We start from the raw sequence: 18118 nt of genomic DNA, 5'->3' as shown, positions 1-18118 counted from the left end.
ATAAAGCAAATGTGATAATTTAAGTAAATTGGAAAGTTGTTTGAAATTGTATGTTCTATCCCAATCATAAAAGAAAACACTCACCTAACTTTTATTTCCTGACTTCTATAAAAGAAACATTGATCACTCTCATTAATCTCCAGTGCCATGCCAGGACTCTCCATCTTTCCTTTGGTACTGAAAATTTCCTCTAGTGAAACACCCGATTCTGCCGCATATTGCTCAAATTTGCTCTGTTTCCTGATCTAAGCATTAATACAGCAGTTTCAGTTGTACATAAGCATATCTTCCCGTTCCCTTCTAGGTTGAAATGAAGGGTACATTTCTGCTCTCTGTTATGTGAGCTAAACTGAAAGGGACAGTCTACACTAGAATTGTTATTGTTTAAAAAGATAGATAATCCCTTTATTACCCATGTTCCAGTTTTGCATAACCAACACAGTTATAATTATATACTTTTTTTTACCTCTGTGATTACCTTGTATCTAAGCTTCTGCAGACTGCCCCCTTATTTCAGTTCTTTTGACAGACTTGCATTTTAGCCAATCAGTGCTGACTCCTAGGGAACTCCATGTGCGTAAGCACAAGGTTATTTATATGGCACACATGAACTAACATGCATTTAAATAAGAGGTGACCTTCAAGGGCTAAGAATTGAGCATATTAGCATATTAGCCTACCTAGGTTTAGCTTTCAACTTAGAATATCAAGAGAACAAAGCAAAATTGATGATAAAAGTAAATTGGAAAGTTGTTTAAAATGACATGGCCTATCTGAATCATGAAAGTTTAATTTTGGCTAGACTGTCTCTTTAAAGACACTGCAAATGTGAAAACTACAGCTGTCAAAAAGCAGATCTGTGAAAATACATTACTTTTGTCACAGGATGCAACAATATGTGTGCTTCATGATGGCAGCGTCCATTATAAAGGTGCAGAGCTTATTGGCTTCTATAAAGAGTTAAATAAGAGAGCAACTGTAAATAGAGCTGTAGGTACAGGTATAAAAGCAAAATAATGCTACTGGAGATGTACCCAGCAGTTTAAAGGGATATGAAACCCAAAATTTGTATTTTGTGATTTAGAAAGACAATACAATTTTAAAAAAGTTTCCAATTTTTTTCTTTTATCAAATTTGCTTTGTTCCTATGATATTCGGTGTTGAAGAGATACCTAGGTAGGTATCTGGAGAACTAAATAGCAGGTAATAGTGCTTAACAATAGTGGATAACATTCTTGCAAAACTGGTGTCATATTGTGCTCCAAAAAAGGGCTGCCTCCTGAGCTTATGGGCTCCATGTACGAAGCAGCGAAAGCTGCTCCGGAGCCTTTGCGGGGCATGTTCGGATATGCGAGCCTGCTTCCCGCAATGTAAGAAGCAGCGGTCATTAGACCGCTGCTTCCTACAGCCTACGCCACCTCTTAGGTGGCGAAGCAAAATCACTGAGAGCACGCTCGCTCTCGGTGATTGACAGCCCCTTCAGTTGCGTGATTGGTCGCGCGATTGAAGGGGTGGGCATTACACACTCCGATGAGTGTGTAATGGTACATACGGGCAAGCGGATCAATAGATCCGCTGCCCGTGTGTAGCGGAGGCGGGCGGACAGCTTCGCGAGTTAAGAAGCTGTCCGCCCGCCTCTTAGTACATGGCGCCCTATGTCCCTGCAAGAGAACGAAGAAAAATGAATAATAGAAGTAAATTAGAAACCTGTTTACAATGGTATGCTCTATCTGAATCATGAACGAAAACATGTAGCCTTATATCCCTTTAACCCCTTAATGACAACTGACGTACCAGGTACGTCATGCATTAACAAGCAGTTAATGACAATAGACGTACCTGGTACGTCAGTTGTCTAACAGAGTGCTGGAAGTGATCACAACCACTTCCAGCAGCTCTGAGGGTATTGCAGTGATGCCTCGATATGGAGGCATCCTGCAATACCCCTTTACAAGCTTCCGATGCAGAGAGAGCCACTCTGTGGCCCTCTCTGCACTGGTAGCGATGGTGCCGATGGTGCCGTTTGACCGGGTGGGAGGAGGGAGCGTGTGCGTGCGTGCACGATGCGCACGCGTGCACGTGGACGCGTGTGCATGTGCACGCATTAGCCACAGTGACACCAATGAAGTTAGGAAGGGGGAAAAAAAGTTAAATTTTTTTTTTTGCCATATAAAAGGATCTGGGAGGGGGATGGGGTGGGGGTATTGTGGGGGGGCTGCTACACTACAGAAATAATTAAAAATAAAAATAAAAGTGAAAAATAAAATTAAAATACTTGTTTTGTGGGGCCAAACTGGGTACTGGCAGACAGCTGCCAGTACCCAAGATGGCGGTAATTAGGTAGGGGAGAGGGTTAGAGAGCTGGAGGGGGGGATCAGGGAGGTTGGTGCTAAGGAAGGGGTTCATCACAACTAAAATATTTTATTATTTTTATTTAAAAAAAAAAAAAAAAACTCTTTTATTTAGTACTGGCAGACTTTCTGCCAGTACTTAAGATGGCGGGAACAATTGTGGGGTGGGGGAGGGAAGAGAGCTGTTTGGGAGGGATCAGGGGGTGGGATGTGTCAGGTGGGAGGCTGATCTCTAAAATTAACCCTGCAAGCTCCTTACAAGCTACCTAATTTAACCCCTTCACTGCTGGGCATAATTCACGTGTGGTGCGCAGCAGCATTTAGCGGCCTTCTAATTACCAAAAAGCAACGCCAAAGCCATATAAGTCTGCTATTTCTGAACAAAGGGGATCCCAGAGAAGCTTTTACAACAATTTCTGCCATAATAACACAAGCTGTTTGTAAATAATTTCAGTGAGAAACCTAAAATTGTGAAAAATGTAAAGTTTTTTTTTTATTTGCTCGCATTTGGCGGTGAAATGGTGGCATAAAATATACCAAAATGGGCCTAGATCAATACTTGGGGTTGTCTACTACACTACACTAAAGCTAAAATTAACACTACAAGCTCCCTACAAGCTCCCTAATTAACCCCTTCACTCCTGGACATAAAACACGTGTGGTGCGCAGCGGCATTTAGCGGCCTTCTAATTACCAAAACGCAACCACAAAGCCATATAAGTCTGTTATTTCTGAAAAAGGGGATCCCAGAGAAGAATTTACAACCATTTGTGCCATAATTGCAGAAGCTGTTTATAAATAATTTCAGTGGGAAACCTAAAGTTTGTGACAAAATTTGTGAAAAAGTGAACTTTTTTTTTTTTTTTATCGCATTTGGCGGTGAAATGGTGGCATGAAATATACCAAAATGGGCCTAGATCAATACTTTGGGATGTCTTCTAAAACAAAATATATACATGTCAAGGGATATTCAGGTATTCCTGACAGATATCAGGGTTCCAAAGTAACTAGCGCTAATTTTGAAAAAAAGTGGTTTGGAAATAGTAAAGTGCTACTTGTATTTATTGCCCCATAAATTGCAAAAAAAGCAAAGAACGTGCAAACATTGGGTATTTCTAAACTCAGGACAAAATTTATAAACTATTTAGCATCAGTGTTTTTTGGTGATTGTAGATGTGTAACAGATTTTGGGGGTCAAAGTTAGAAAAAGTGTGTTTTTTTCCATTTTTTCCTCATATTTTATCATTTTTTTTTAGTTAATTATAAGATATGATGAAAATAATGGTATCTTTAGAAAGTCCATTTAATGGCGAGAAAAACGGTATATAATATGTGTGGGTACAGTAAAGGAGTAAGAGGAAAATTACAGCTAAACAAAAACACTGCAGAAATGTAAAAATAGCCATTGTCATTAAGGGTAAGAAAATTGAAAAATGGTCCGGTCATTAAGGGGTTAATATCTCTTTAATGTGATTTATTTAATTTAAACTAAAAATCTGACCTTGATTTTTGATACTTGAGAATTTGAACTGGGTATTTCAGTATTTTGTTTTGTGTCTTTTTTACTGCCCTATCATTGTAATAAGCTTTCAGATATATGTATTACAAATAAGCAATAGCTGGTTACAAATTTAATAGTGTCCTGCTCCAATTTTAACTCCTGCTTTTCTGAAACTGGGAGGATTTTGATATGTACATCGTTTGTCATTTTTAAGTCGATAGGACAGCTGGCTGCACTAGCTTGGAAAATTACAATCCTATGGATTAACACGAAGCTAAAGTATTATTGAGTCCAGTGAGTATGTCAGCTTAAAATCATTCACATTTCCAATTTAATTAAATGCTATGGGAGAAAGTCTAATATCCTATAACTATGGTCATCCAAATGTAACATTTAGATTAATTATTTCCCGTTTCTGATTATCTGTGGTTTGTGTGTAGCGGAAATTGTATGTGTACAATTTTATTTGGTCTATAAATAGAGTGTGCTTTATATCACACTTTGACAGCTTAAAAATAGAGGCCTATATAATTTATCCATCAACACATTTTTAATTAATTCTCACAATAGCTCTATGCGTTTTTTGTTTGTTTTTAAAACATATTTTTTAAAATAATTTTCTGATATATATTCTAACCCATCTAGCCTCTCTCTTCTGTAATATTTAATAGATAATTACCCTTATTCGTGAACTGTTATTAAATTCAATTTTAAGCAACGTTTCAATTTACTTGAATTATCTAATTTACTAACGGCTGGATTACAAGTTTTGCGTTAGGCTTAAAAAGCAGCGTTGGCCGGTCCTAACGCTGCTTTTTAACGCCCGCTGGTATTACGAGTCTTGAAGGTACAGGTGTACCGCTCACTTTTTTGGCCAGACTTGGAAATACCGCAAATCCACTTACGTAAATTGCATATCCTATTTTTTCAATGGGACTTGCATAGCGCCGGTATTACGAGTCTGACAAAAAGTGAGCGGTAGACCCTCTCCTGTCAAGGCTGGTGCCGTCAGTAGTTAAGAGTTTTACACTACAATGCCGTAGCATAAAACGCTTAACTAAAGTGCTAAAAAGTACACTAACACCCATAAACTACCTATTAACCCCTAAACCGAGGCCCTCCTGCATCGCAAACACTAGAAATTAAAATTTTAACCCCTAATCTGCCGAACCGGACATTGCCGCCACTATAATAAATATATTAACCCCTAAACCGCCGCAAACATTAGTTAAATATTATTAACCCCTAATCTGCCGTCCCTAACATCACGACACCTACCTACATTTATTAACCCCAATCTGCCGCCGCCACTATATTAAAGTTATTAACCCCTAAATCTAAGTCTAACCCTAACCCCCCTAACTTACATATAATTACAATAAATCTAAATAAAATTCCTATCATTAACTAACTTATTCCTATTTAAATCTAAATACTTACCTATAAAATAAACCCTAAGCTAGCTACAATATAACTAATAGTTACATTGTAGCTATCTTAGGGTTTATTTTTATTTTACAGGAAAGTTTGTATTTATTTTAACTAGGTAAAATAGTTACTAGTATATAGTTATTAACTATTTAATAACTACCTAGCTAAAATAAATACAAAAGTACCTGTAAAATAAAACCTAACCTAAGTTACAATTACACCTAACACTACGCTATAATTAAATTAATTCCCTAAATTAAATACAATTAAATACAATTAAATAAAATTATCTTAAGTACAAAAACAAACACTAAATTACAGAAAATAATAAACAAATTACAAGATTTTTAAACTAATTACACCTAATCTAATCCCCCTAACAAAATAAAAAAGCCCCCCCCTAACAAAATAACCCCCCCCAAAATAAAAAAGCCCTACCCTACACTAAATTACAAATAGCCCTTAAAAGGGCCTTTTGCGGGGCATTGCCCCAAAGTAATCAGCTCTTTTACCTGTAAAAAAAATTACAAATCCCCCCCAACATTAAAACCCACCACCCACACAACCAACCCTACTCTAAAACCCACCCAATACCCCCTTAAAAAAACTAACACTAACCCCTTGAAGATCACCTTACCGGGAGAAGTCTTCATCCAACCGGGCCAAAGTCCTCAACAAAGTCGGGAGAAGTCTTCATCCAAGCCGGGCGAAGTGGTCCTCCAGACGGGCAGAAGTCTTCACCCAGACAGCATCTTCTATCTTCATCCATCCGGCGCGGAGTGGGTCCATCTTCAAGACATCTGACGCGGAGCATCCCCTCATCCGACGGCTAAGCCTGAATGAAGGTTCCTTTAAATGATGTCATCCAAGATGGAGTCCCTTCAATTCCGATTGGCTGATAGAATTCTATCAGCCAATCGGAATTAAGGTAGAAAAAATCCTATTGGCTGATGCTATCAGCCAATAGAATTGAGCTTGCATTCTATTGGCTGATTGGAACAGCCAATAGAATGCCAGCTCAATCCTATTGGCTGATTGCATCAGGCACTGGCTGGCTGGGGGGGCAAATGGATCACCTTATATGGTCCAGAGAAACAGCCCCAGGCCCCCCCCTTCATCAGGAGGGGGACAGCCTTGAAGAAACGCACTTTGTCTTTGCACAAGGCTCACTCCGTGACCTCCCTGATAATGGATGTTGCCCTTCAGGGACTGTGGCCCACCGGCCCATCTGGAAAAGTTCCAGTATTATTGCGGGTCTCTTCAACTCTGAAGGACTGGTGTACTGTGTTTTCCTTCATTTAGTGTAAGGTAGAAATTGAACTACAGCTCCCTTGGTTCTCTGAGAGCAATAAATTGGTAGCATGAATAAAAGGATGCCACTACTAGCACCTTAAAACTAGGCACTGGTGGGGGGCGGAGCCAACTGACGAAGCAGCTAGACATAACCTGATAGAGCTCCTGGCTCTAAATTTCAATAACAGAGCTATTTGTTCAAATTTTAATTCGGGATTGCAATTTCTGTACTCCTAAACTGTTCCTGAGGACACTGATCGAAAAAGAATACTTGCTCTATCATTTTAGTGTTGCTTGGGAGATAGATGGAAAAATAAATCCCTAGACGCACACTATATTTCGGCTCAAGATGGCGGCGAAAATCATGGACGCACTTTGGGTGCTAGAGCGAGCTATGAACTTTCATTATGCAGACCTGCTGCAAGATATCCGCCTCCTACGTCCTGAAAAACCAAACATACCAAGTAATGAGGGCTGTCGACTAACCTCTCCCCCTGACCTAGCAGAAGATGGATATGACCTGATGCTCTCGGATCCTGTGGTATTGCTGGATGCAGGCTTACCTGGTCGATCAAATGTTTCGTATCTGCAGGGTGGGGAGGATTTTCTGCAAGCGTCACTTTGTGCTTGTCCGGCTGAGAAGGTAGACGGGCTCCATGAGGATGCTATAACTTTGCTGGTCCATGCGGCGAGGCGGCCGATCGTGGCTGGGCCAGTGACCGGAACTTTCACAGATGACTCTAAGTCGCTACACTCTGGGCATACTACTTACTATGCTTCAACTAGAAGTACTCACCCGATTTTGCTGTTAAGCAATAAGACCTATATAAAGTCTTCTCCTCATACCAGTTCTTTATCTCGGGAAATTGATCTTCCATATTACCCTCTGTACAACGCTCTGCTTCAAAGGCCGCATAAGGAAATTCGGAAAAGCAGAACACAAAGCCAGGGGACCAAGCGCTTTGAATGGAGCTCCCCGCAGGATATTCTGGTCCCTCAGAAAGTCGGTATTGGGTAACGGACTAGTGGCTTGTCGCAACAGAACTAAAGCTCCCTTGCTAACTTTGGACTTAACTCTTACCCTTATAGCCCTGCAATTGGTGGATTGACACGGACACCTTCCTCTCCTTTAGTTAATACCAAGTTATTCTTGTTGAATTTTAACTGCTTATATGTTGCCTGACAAAACTTATCATTTATGCTGTTAGCTTATAGTTTTTCATACCGCATATTGCTTGATACCGCTATAGTTAGATTGGGTTTAACCCTTCATGTAATGTACATTGTACTATGTGACATTTCTTTAATTTACTATTTTATATGTTACTACACTCCTAATATTGACACCTTATTGTGTAGCTCCACATGAGAATAGCCTCCACTTTTTCATCACAGCACTCCCAGTACCATCTCTGGGTGCGCACATATGTACAGTTTGTTGAATCTCAGTAAATACCCACACATTAGTTTTCACCAGGCGATCTCCTCTAGATGGCGAAGTTTGTGATCTCACTTCAAACCTATCTTAACTCTATTTGAGGTACCCTTAGCTCACCTAGACTCTGAATTAAGCATAGGGTTTCACTCATAGTATAGGACTGTATAACGGCTGCTCTCCTAAGCAGTCCTGAACTGACAAATAATGGATATACATCCTTCTATACTTCCCCAAGCATGTTCGTACAACTAAATCTCAGCACCCAGAGGCTAATCATTTTTGTGCATAGTATGTACTCAGTAGGCTATTATAAAGCAGACCCCTAGATAGTAATAAAAAATGTCATCCAATGTGCATATCCAACCTGTATATTCCCATCGTCTGATATAAAGTAGTTTACATTTAAAGAACCTTAATACTAAAATGTACAATCTCTATGGGGCAGGCCCTTCTTCCAAGCTTGAGCTGTCATGTTATTTTTTTAGATTCTAGGGTTTTAAGCTCCTATATCTTATGCCTAAATTGCATATTAATTTAAGATTACTACTTGGGCATGGCAATACATTTCATGGCAATATTTTCTATATACCACCCCTTCTAATGGTGGGGTTTATGCTATTTCGACCAATACGATCTTACGCTATGGTTCATTCTTACTGGTTAATTTACATTCTATATCTTAATTGGTTATGCAGTATTAATGGAAATTTCAGGGTAAAACTTCTTGTAATCTACCTTAATTTTATGTAAATGTATATTATGCTAAAGACACAGCCTTCTGTAAACTTTACACATGTGTGAGCCAATATTTATGCTCTTCTCCTAAACCCTCAGGTTTATTGTCTCAGGGTTTAAAAAGTTTGACACTACTATTTGAATGTTCTATATATGTACTAGATATGTAGATATGAGCTTGCAGTCCTTACAAATCTCTATATGTAAATATTTACTCTAGAAGCTGGTTATTACTAATACTAATGTATGCTAGTGTAGCGGGGTTACTTAGCTATATTCATAATACTATTATTCCTGCTTATTGCTGTGTGTGTAAAGGGACTCCTTGTTATTAACAGGACTGTCTGCATTATTGTTGTTATATGTCTGAGAAGCCCCACAGGTTTGTACAGATTATTTTCCAAGTTACCAAGTTCTGACCATTACAAATTTGGGAGATTTATGTTATACCTCTATATGGAGCGATATAACTTTTTATTTACTTCATGTTTAGAAGATGTTCATGTGTGGTCTGGATGCGATGTTAGATATTGCATAATATACTCCTATGGTCTATTCTCCACTGTATCCCCCTTTAATTATAAAAAAAAAAAAAACTCATCTTTCCACAACCCCCTTTCACAGCTAAGTTAAGGAGCTAATACATTATAGTTTATGTGTTTATCATCAGATTATTCAACCTTCGTGCTAAATTTTAAATTGCTCTTTTATATACCCCCATCATACTTTCACAGGACTGATAATACATAGCTGGGTAACTCGATATCATAGCCCATTTACTTTGCTACATGACCAAGATTAATAGGCCCCTCCAAGTCTCCTACTATACTCCTATACTCCTATGGCTCCGCCCTCCACCCTTTCCCTACTATACATAGCGGTGCTTACCCGCTGAATATCCCCCTCCCCCCACCTATTATACACGTATTCATGCTCCTTTAGAAGCTCTTAAAGAGCTAGTCTTCTGGCCATCAGTTCTCTATTATTTCCTATACTCTGGGCCTAAAACAAAGTTCCTCACTGGCCAGCTACGCATGATATACTCTGAAGCTCCTAGCGAGCTAAACTTCTGACCATCAGATATCTATTGTTTTTCATATTTTTGGCCCATAGGGCCTGAATCTATGTTCCTAACAGGTCAGTCATATATGATATATTATTGAAAAATCGAGGTTTCATTAGCCTCTCACCAAGCTATTGTATGATTTCTGAAATGTTTCGGTTAATTATGTTTGTATTTTGTTCTCTTTACAAAATGGTGTATTGTGTTTTATGTATGTTCTATGCAAAAACCTCAATAAAAATTATTTAAAAAAAAAAAAAAACTAGGCACTGGTGCCCTGGTTTGGAATCCCCATTACATACATGGGTGCCCCTGACTTGCCCCCCCCCCCCCAGCCGTGGCTTGCCTCCGCTATTCATTTTGGAAAATTAACCCAATGTGTCTGGATCCTTTTTAGTCCCAAAATGCTGCATGGCCAAAGAAGGAGAGGTTCTGTGTGAGAGACTGGAGTGTTCTCAGGAAAAGAACACGAGTGTAGAAGAATGTGCATTTTTGGTTGTTTTCTATTTAAACTGCAAAATCCTCCGCCATTTTGACTCTTCGGCTTCCATATTGCCCAAATCAAGATCAGTTACATGGTTTTTATTTGTACAGCACTAGAGTTAATAAAAATAAAAAACATGCTGGATTATGTACTCGGCAGATTACTACTGTTGTAGTAAAGAAAAAAAGATACTATATAATTTGATAAATAAATAAATCTCCTGTGCTTTAGGGAAAATGTATTTTAAAAAGTCATTTATGATTCACTGAGTGTATCACTCGCTTCCTCTATTTTGTTAAATAACAAAATAAAATTTGAAAGGGAGCGGAGTTACTGTGGGCCATAGGTTTGTACTTGCCCCCGGGCTTAAAGTTGCCAACCCTCCCCTGGATCAGAAACTTCTGTGCACCCCTGGAGCCAATAACAAAGCATGCAGAGAAGCTGAATGGTGCATTTGCATTGTGCACACGCTGGGGTGACAGTGCACAACTAATCACTTTCTCCATATGCTCTGAGACTAGCGCTGGGGACATACAGAAAGTGCCAACTTTAGAATAAAATTTATAAAGAAGGGATTTAGTGGCCCTGTATGTGTGAAGGTTGGGATGCATTTTCTAGACCGGCTGAGAGATCATCTAATAATAGGCAGATGTGAAAGGCATCAATTAAGGTGGGACAGCTGGTCAGAAGCCCTGAAAAATATGGGACACTTGGTGATAATGTAAAATATAAAGTTAATATTATATTCATTGCCTCTTCATTTGTCTGGTATAGTTTTAGTCTTTCTAATATACAGTATATCCATTAGCTCCTTCCCTTTATGTTTTTTTTTTAAAGGGATACTAAATCCAAATGTTTTCTTTCATGATTCAGATAGATCATGCAATTTTAAAGGACCAGTCAACACAGTAGATTTGCATAATCAACAAATGCAAGATAACAAGACAATGCAATAGCACTGAGTCTGAACTTCAAATGAGTAGTAGATTTTTTTCTGACAATTTTAAAAGTTATGTACCCCCTGTACCATGTGACAGCCATCAGCCAATCACAAATGCATACACGTACCATGTGACAGCCATTCACAAATGCATACACACTTATTCTTGCACATGCTCAGTAGGAGCTGGTGACTCAAAAAAAAATAAATATAAACAAAATGTGCACATTTTGTTAATGGAAGTAAATTGGAAAGTTGTTTAAAATGGCATGCTCTATCTGAATAATGAAAGTTTAAGTTTGATTGAGTGTCCCTTTAAGTAACTTTCTAATTTACTCCTAGTATCAATTTTTTCTTCATTCACTTGCTATCTTTTTTTGAAAAGGCAGGAATCTAAGCTAAGGAGCCAGCCCATATTTGGTTCAGCACCTGGGTTGCACTTGCTGATTGGTGGCTAAATGTACCCACCAATCAGCAAGCGCTATCCAGGGTTCTGAACCTAAAATGGATAAATAAAGATAGCAAGAGAACAAATAAAAATTGATAATAGGAGTAAATTAGAAAGTTACTTAAAATTGCATGCTCTGTCTGAATCATTAAAGATAACATTTGGGTTTAGTATTCCTTTCATTTACCATGGCTGCTTGTCTCTCTCTCTATCCCTTAATTACCCCCTCCCTTATTTAACCCTCTTTCTATCAGATAAATGATGTAATAATGGTATTAATCAGTGATGGGGGGGGGGGGTCATTTAGCTCCAAAAGGTTGCAATTTTCTTGTATAAAAATGATATTTTGTTGGTCCGTGGTAGAGACTGCATTTATTTATTTCTGCAAGCATTTAATTCTAGCACCCGTCAACTTCTGAATTAATTATTTATTGCAGGAAGCTTATGAATTTTTAAATATTTTTCTTGTTGCACAGCAGAATATCAAACCATTTTTTGTTACTAAAGGTCATTTTTTTAATATAGTTTGTGCATCAAACGCTACCTATTAACACTCTTATTATGTTGTTCGGATGAACCATATTTATTTTGCAGTTTTGGTTCAACTATTTTGTACAGCTGTTATTTATCATTTTGTAAAGGAAGCCATTCAATTTTTTTTTTATTATTTTTAAATAAATTATATTGTGTTATTGAATATGCATTGAATATGCATTAAAAACATATTGTATAGAAAATGCATTCAGATTAGAGGCAGTCTTCAAGGTCTAAGAAATTAGCAAATGAACCTCCTAGGTTTAGCTTTCAACTAAGAATACCAAGAATTGGTGAGAAAAGTAAATTGGAAAGTTGTTTAAAATTGCATTCCCTATTTAAATCATGAAAGTTTTTTTTGGGGATTTGACTGTCCCTTTAAACGACAAAGCTTCACAAATGGTGTCGAAGGTACAGGTGACGATGGTTACTAAAAGCAATATACTCATAGACAAAACTGTAAAATAAGCCTTCCAATTTTTATTGAAGAAATACATACTTCTTTTCTATAATAAAAATAAAAATAAAGTTTACGGACAAAATGTTCATCCATTAAAATTTCTCAATGTGTTTAAACAGATATCACTGTCTTTTTCAAGAGCATAAAAATACAGAGCTGGGAGGTAGCTGCTGATTGGTGGCTGCACATATATGCATCTTGCAATAGGCTTAACAATTTTGTTCATCTATCTCCCAGTAATGCATTGCTGCTCCTTCAATAAAGGATATCAAGAGAATGAAACAAAATTGATAATTGAAGTAAATTGAAAAATTGCTTAAAAATGTATGCTCTATCTGAATCACGTAAAAAAAAAAAAAAAAAAAGGCTTATTATACCTTTAACCCCTTGTTATATTTGGACACAAGTACTACGTCACACAGTACTTTGCCCAGCATACTGTAGTACCTATGTCCAAAACAGAGGTACCTGTTGCGGTCCCTGCTTAGAGAGCAGGAGCCGCAACCAGGGGGCATCTGCCTTCATATGGTAAGGGAGCGCTGATAGCCGATCATTACAGAGAGTCTTTGTCTTTGTCACTCTTTGTTGGTGCACTATGGGAGGGAAGGAGGGAGGTGGGTGGCGCAGTGAGGAGGGGGAGGGAGGGGCGGGGTTTCCTACACTATAGAAAATGTTTTTATATCAAGGGAGAGGGTAAATGATGGGGCCCAATGCTAAAATATGGGCTGGAGCGAGACGCTACACTACAAAACAAACAAAAAAATGCTTGGAGGGCTAGGTTGGGAGGGTGAGGGGAACCCCTACACTATAAAAAAGAAAACAAAATAATTTTTTTATATATATATATATATATATATATATATATATATATATTTATATATATATATATGTATATATATATATGTTGTTTTTTTTTATTATAGTTTGTTACTGGCAAACTCATGTTTGGGAGGGATCAGGGGGTTGGAGGGTAGTCCCTACAATAAAACAAAAAAATACTTTGTAAGCTAACTGATTAACCCCTTCACTGCCAGGAATTTCAGATGTGTGGTGCACAGCTGTAATTAGTGGCCTTCTAATTGCCAAAAAAACAATGGCAAAGCTTCTACAACCATGTTTTTAATGACTGTAGTAGTTGTGTGTAAATAATTTCAGTTAGCAACCCAAAGTTAACTTTTTTTTATATATATATAATCATATATAGAGGCCAAAAAGTGGTATCAAATATAACGAATTAAGGGGTTAAGAATGCACGTGAAATTGCAACAATGTTGTAGTTTGAGGGGAGGGCTAGATTTACCTTCCTAAAGTTCCGGCTTTTCTGCCCTCCAACCATTGGGTGTGCCATGGGGGTTTCAGGCTGGCCGCTATGAATGAACAGCTTCTATAGTGTTGCTGGTGGTTTTTTCAGCAGGGTGGGTATAGCTGAGCTAGCCCATAAGCTGGACTGTAATTTAATTTCACACTGTCTATTAACGGGTGTGCAATTGACTTAGCCAGATTGGCCTACTGGGCTGGAGCTATTGGCAATACGCTAGCCTCGGATGCTGGTCAGGGTCCTGGGGCTTTCTTGGGTGACAAGAGATAGAGGGGAGACTAGGCCTAATGGAAAGGTCATGTCTGAAAGGTGGTAGCCTTGGGGTGCCCCTTCCCCGGGGTAGATGGGCCACAGAGCTCAGGTGATGTCCCAGACCTCCTTTTGGGTGGAGCAATGGGTGCTCTATTCCAGGTTCCTGGATTGGGGCCCTGAACTGATATGGTTTGGGTTAGATAGTAGTACGTTTTTGCCGCCATCCTTTCAAATGATTAAATAAAAAAAACTTTATTTGTTTAGATGTTAATTGTTTTCAATAAAATGAACCATGATTGGTCTTAACTCCAGCTCTTGTATTTGTGTCTCATTAATATTTGATAAAGTTGGTGGGAATTTCCTAGGTAGGTGAAAGTCCTTTAATGTGTTGGTGTCTTTAAAGTATTAAAGGGATATGAAATTCAAAAATGTTCTTTTGTGATTCAGACAGAGAATAACATTTTTAAAAAAGTTTTCATTTTATTTCTATTTTTAAATTTGCTTTGTTCCCATGGTATTAATTGTTGAATAAATACCTAGGTTGGCATCTGGAGCATTGCAGGGCAAGAAATAGTAATGCAAAACTGCTGCCATATACTGATCCAGACACAAGCTTGCTCCTGAGCTTACGTCTCTGCTTTTCTACAAAAGATACCTTGAAAATGAAGAAAATTTGACAATAGAAAATAGAAAGTTGCTTAAAATTGGGTGCGATATCTGAATTATGATTTTTTTTTTTTTTGTGTCATGTCCCTTTAATGAATTGACAATTTAATCCCGTCTACATTTCTGTGAATATTAAATTTGACATAAATTTCACTTTAAATGACATGCTAAGCTTTGCTTAAAGGGACAGTCTACTCCAGAATTGTTATTGTTTAAAAATATAGATAATCCCTTTATTACTGACTCCCCAGTTTTGCATAACCAAAACTGTTATATTAATATGCTTTTTACCTCTGTGTTTATCTTGTATCTAGGCCTCTGCAGACTGCCCCCTTATTTCAGTTCTTTTGACAGACTTGCATTTTAGCCAATCAGTGCCCTCTCATGTGAGCACAATGTTATCTATATGGCACACATGAACTATTGCCCTCTAGCTGTAAAACCAGTCAAATGCATTCAGATAAGAGGCGGCCTTCAAGGGCTTAGAAATTTGCATATGAGCCTACTTAGATTTAGCATTCAACTAAGAATAACAAGTGAACAAAGCAAATTTGATGATATAAGTAAATTGAAAAGTTGTTTAAAATTACACGCCCTATCTGAATCATGAGGGTTTAATTTTGACTAGACTGTCCCTTTAAAGACACTGCAAATATAACATTATTGTTAGGCATGGATAAAGCTGAAGGTGCCGGCGTAGTTAAAAATAAAATGAGTCAAAACTACATTAATATTAAACTTTTAATTCTTTGTAAAATGTTTATTCTTTGTAGAAAAATAAAGCTTTGGAGTAGAAAGTACCGCTCCCACCAGCAGGGCCGGGACTCATGAAGGGATAATGCACCCCAACTAGACAGCCAGGGATCATTGATTTAAAATAAAATAAATAATTAAAAACATTTGGAAAGCGTAAGAGTGGGGAACGCATCTTGACCTACAGCTACCCCCCCCTAAAATTTCTAGTCTTCCCTAAATGCTGCTCCCATAGACACAGGAGTCGGACTAGATTCCCTGGGCGAAATTTGCCTCTTCTTCTAATACTTGTATCCTTTGGGGCCTATCTATCAAGCTCTGAATGGAGCTTGATGCCCCGTGTTTCTGGCGAGTCTGACTCGCCAGAAACAGCAGTTATGAAGCAGCGGTCACAAAGACCGCTGCTCCATAACCCTGTCCGCCTGCTCTGAGCAGGCGGACAGACATCGGCGGAAATCAACCTGATCGAGTACAATCGGGTTGACTGACACCCCCCTGTTGGCGGCCCATTGGCCGCGAGTCTGCAGGGGGCGGCGTTGCACCAGCAGCTCTTGTGAGCTGCTGGTGCAATGCTGAATACGGCGAGTGTATTGCTCACCGTATTCAGCGAGGTCTGGCGGACCTGATCCGCACTGTCGGATCAGGTCCGCCAGACTTTGATAAATTGGGGCCTTTATCTTGAGACTGATAATGTTGGAGTTTTGGTGATGATGCAAGGTAGGGTCAAGGTGCTCAAGAAGTGGGACTATTATGGTCTGAGAGGTCCTAAGGTGTTCCTGAGTCATCTGGAGAAAGATGAAAAGATCCAATATCCAACCAAACTTTATTAGTGTCCCAAGCAAACAGAGCGACAGGTGTGTAAAAATGATGGCATCAATATATGCAATTTTTAAGCCAATTAAATAGTGAATAGTGATAACAAATAAGAATTGTAACATTTAGCACTCAAAAGTACAAATGTATTCATGTTTTCGAAGTTAGCTTTGTCCGTTCATGTAAAAATAACAAGCAGATTGTAAAAAAAGAGACTGGCAAAAAGTCAATTTGATAGAACATAAACAAGATCTAATATGCATTCCCTAATTGAAATGAAATCTCGTTATATGTCTCCTTAATAATGGCTGTTGTCTTTTTCTGTGCTTATACAATACTTTGAGAAGTAACTCTACTCGTGCATGCAGCCGCCATTTGTCTAAAAGATTACATTATGCACAATTAAATGTGATAACCATTATATCTCATTATCAGAGTTTCAAGTGAATGCTTTTTAAGTGATAATAGTTTTTGTACTTGAGTAAATAACCAATTATTCTTTGAAACAAAGCCTACCTGTATATATTGTACAGACATTTACGGAACAAACTTCATGAATAAAGAATGTCATCTTTTTATTAGGAACTCAATGTGTGTAGATGTTGCTGAAAGGTCACTTAACTGCTCGAAATAACTTACATAACATCGTGGTGTAAAAGTTTAAGTCAAACTGCAAATATCTCTTCTCAGTGAAAACTCAACATAATACTTATTCTACTGTCTTTTCTCCATAGCTGGATAACCCAGATGAGCAAGCAGCTCAAATACGTCGGGAATTAGATGGGCGCCTTCAAATGGCAGATCAGATTGCGAGGGTAAGTGTATACATTTTTTTTAGTTACTAATACAGGGGAGGTATTTTTACTCTCTTCAAACACTATTTCACTCAGTTTCTGTCTCCTTGCACATAATCTCCACTTATTTTCTTTCTTGTTTGCATACTGATATAGAGTCAGGGGAATGCATGTGTCTTAAAAGGACAGTCTACACCAGAATTTGTATTGTTTTAAAAGATAGATAATCCCTTTATTACCCATTCCCTAGTGTTGCTTAACCAACACAGTTATATTAATACACTTTTTAACTCTGTGATTATCTTGTATCTAATCCCCTGCCCCCTTATTTCGGTTCTTTTGACAGACTTGCATTTTAGCCAGTGCTGACTCCTAGGTAACTCCACATGCGTAAACGCAGTGTTGTCTATGTGACACACATGAACTAACACCCTCTAGTGGTGAAAAACTGTCAAAATGCATTCAGATTAGAGGCTGCCTACAAGGTCTAAGAAATTAACCTATGAACCTCCTAGGTTTAGCTTTCAATTTAAGAATACCAAGAGAACAAAGCAAAATTGGTGATAAAAGTAAATTGGAAAGTTGTTTAAAATTCATGCCCTATTTGAATCATTAAAGATTATTTTAGACTAGACTGTACTTTTAAGCACTATTTGCCTGCAGCAGTGTGTGTAACAATATTATACAAGCAACCAGTAGAAGGCTCTGCAGCATGCAGCACCTAGTTACACTGTTTGCTGTCTCCTATCCAAAGATAAATGCACTCTTGGTTAGTATTCAAAGGACTTTAAACACCTTTTGTTTTTGGGTACAAATAGTTGTATGTTCCCTAGAGAGGCCAAAA

The 18118-nt window shown here is 38.2% G+C and overlaps 1 protein-coding gene across 7 annotated transcripts in view; it reads left to right on the top strand.

Annotated features, from left to right (window-relative positions):
- CADPS (calcium dependent secretion activator) overlaps positions 1–18118 on the top strand; it is a 943138-nt gene that overhangs the window by 302428 nt on the left and 622592 nt on the right. For all 7 annotated transcript variants that reach the window (XM_053720994.1, XM_053720992.1, XM_053720993.1 and 4 more), the window contains exon 4: positions 17215–17295. In XM_053720994.1, coding sequence (XP_053576969.1) covers positions 17215–17295 — 81 coding nt within the window. The remainder of the gene's footprint in view (positions 1–17214; positions 17296–18118) is intronic.

Source organism: Bombina bombina, chromosome 7 (genome assembly GCF_027579735.1).
Source record: "Bombina bombina isolate aBomBom1 chromosome 7, aBomBom1.pri, whole genome shotgun sequence".
Lineage (NCBI taxonomy): Eukaryota > Metazoa > Chordata > Amphibia > Anura > Bombinatoridae > Bombina > Bombina bombina.
Note: the sequence above shows the minus strand (reverse complement) of the source record. Positions and strands in the feature narration are given on the sequence as shown.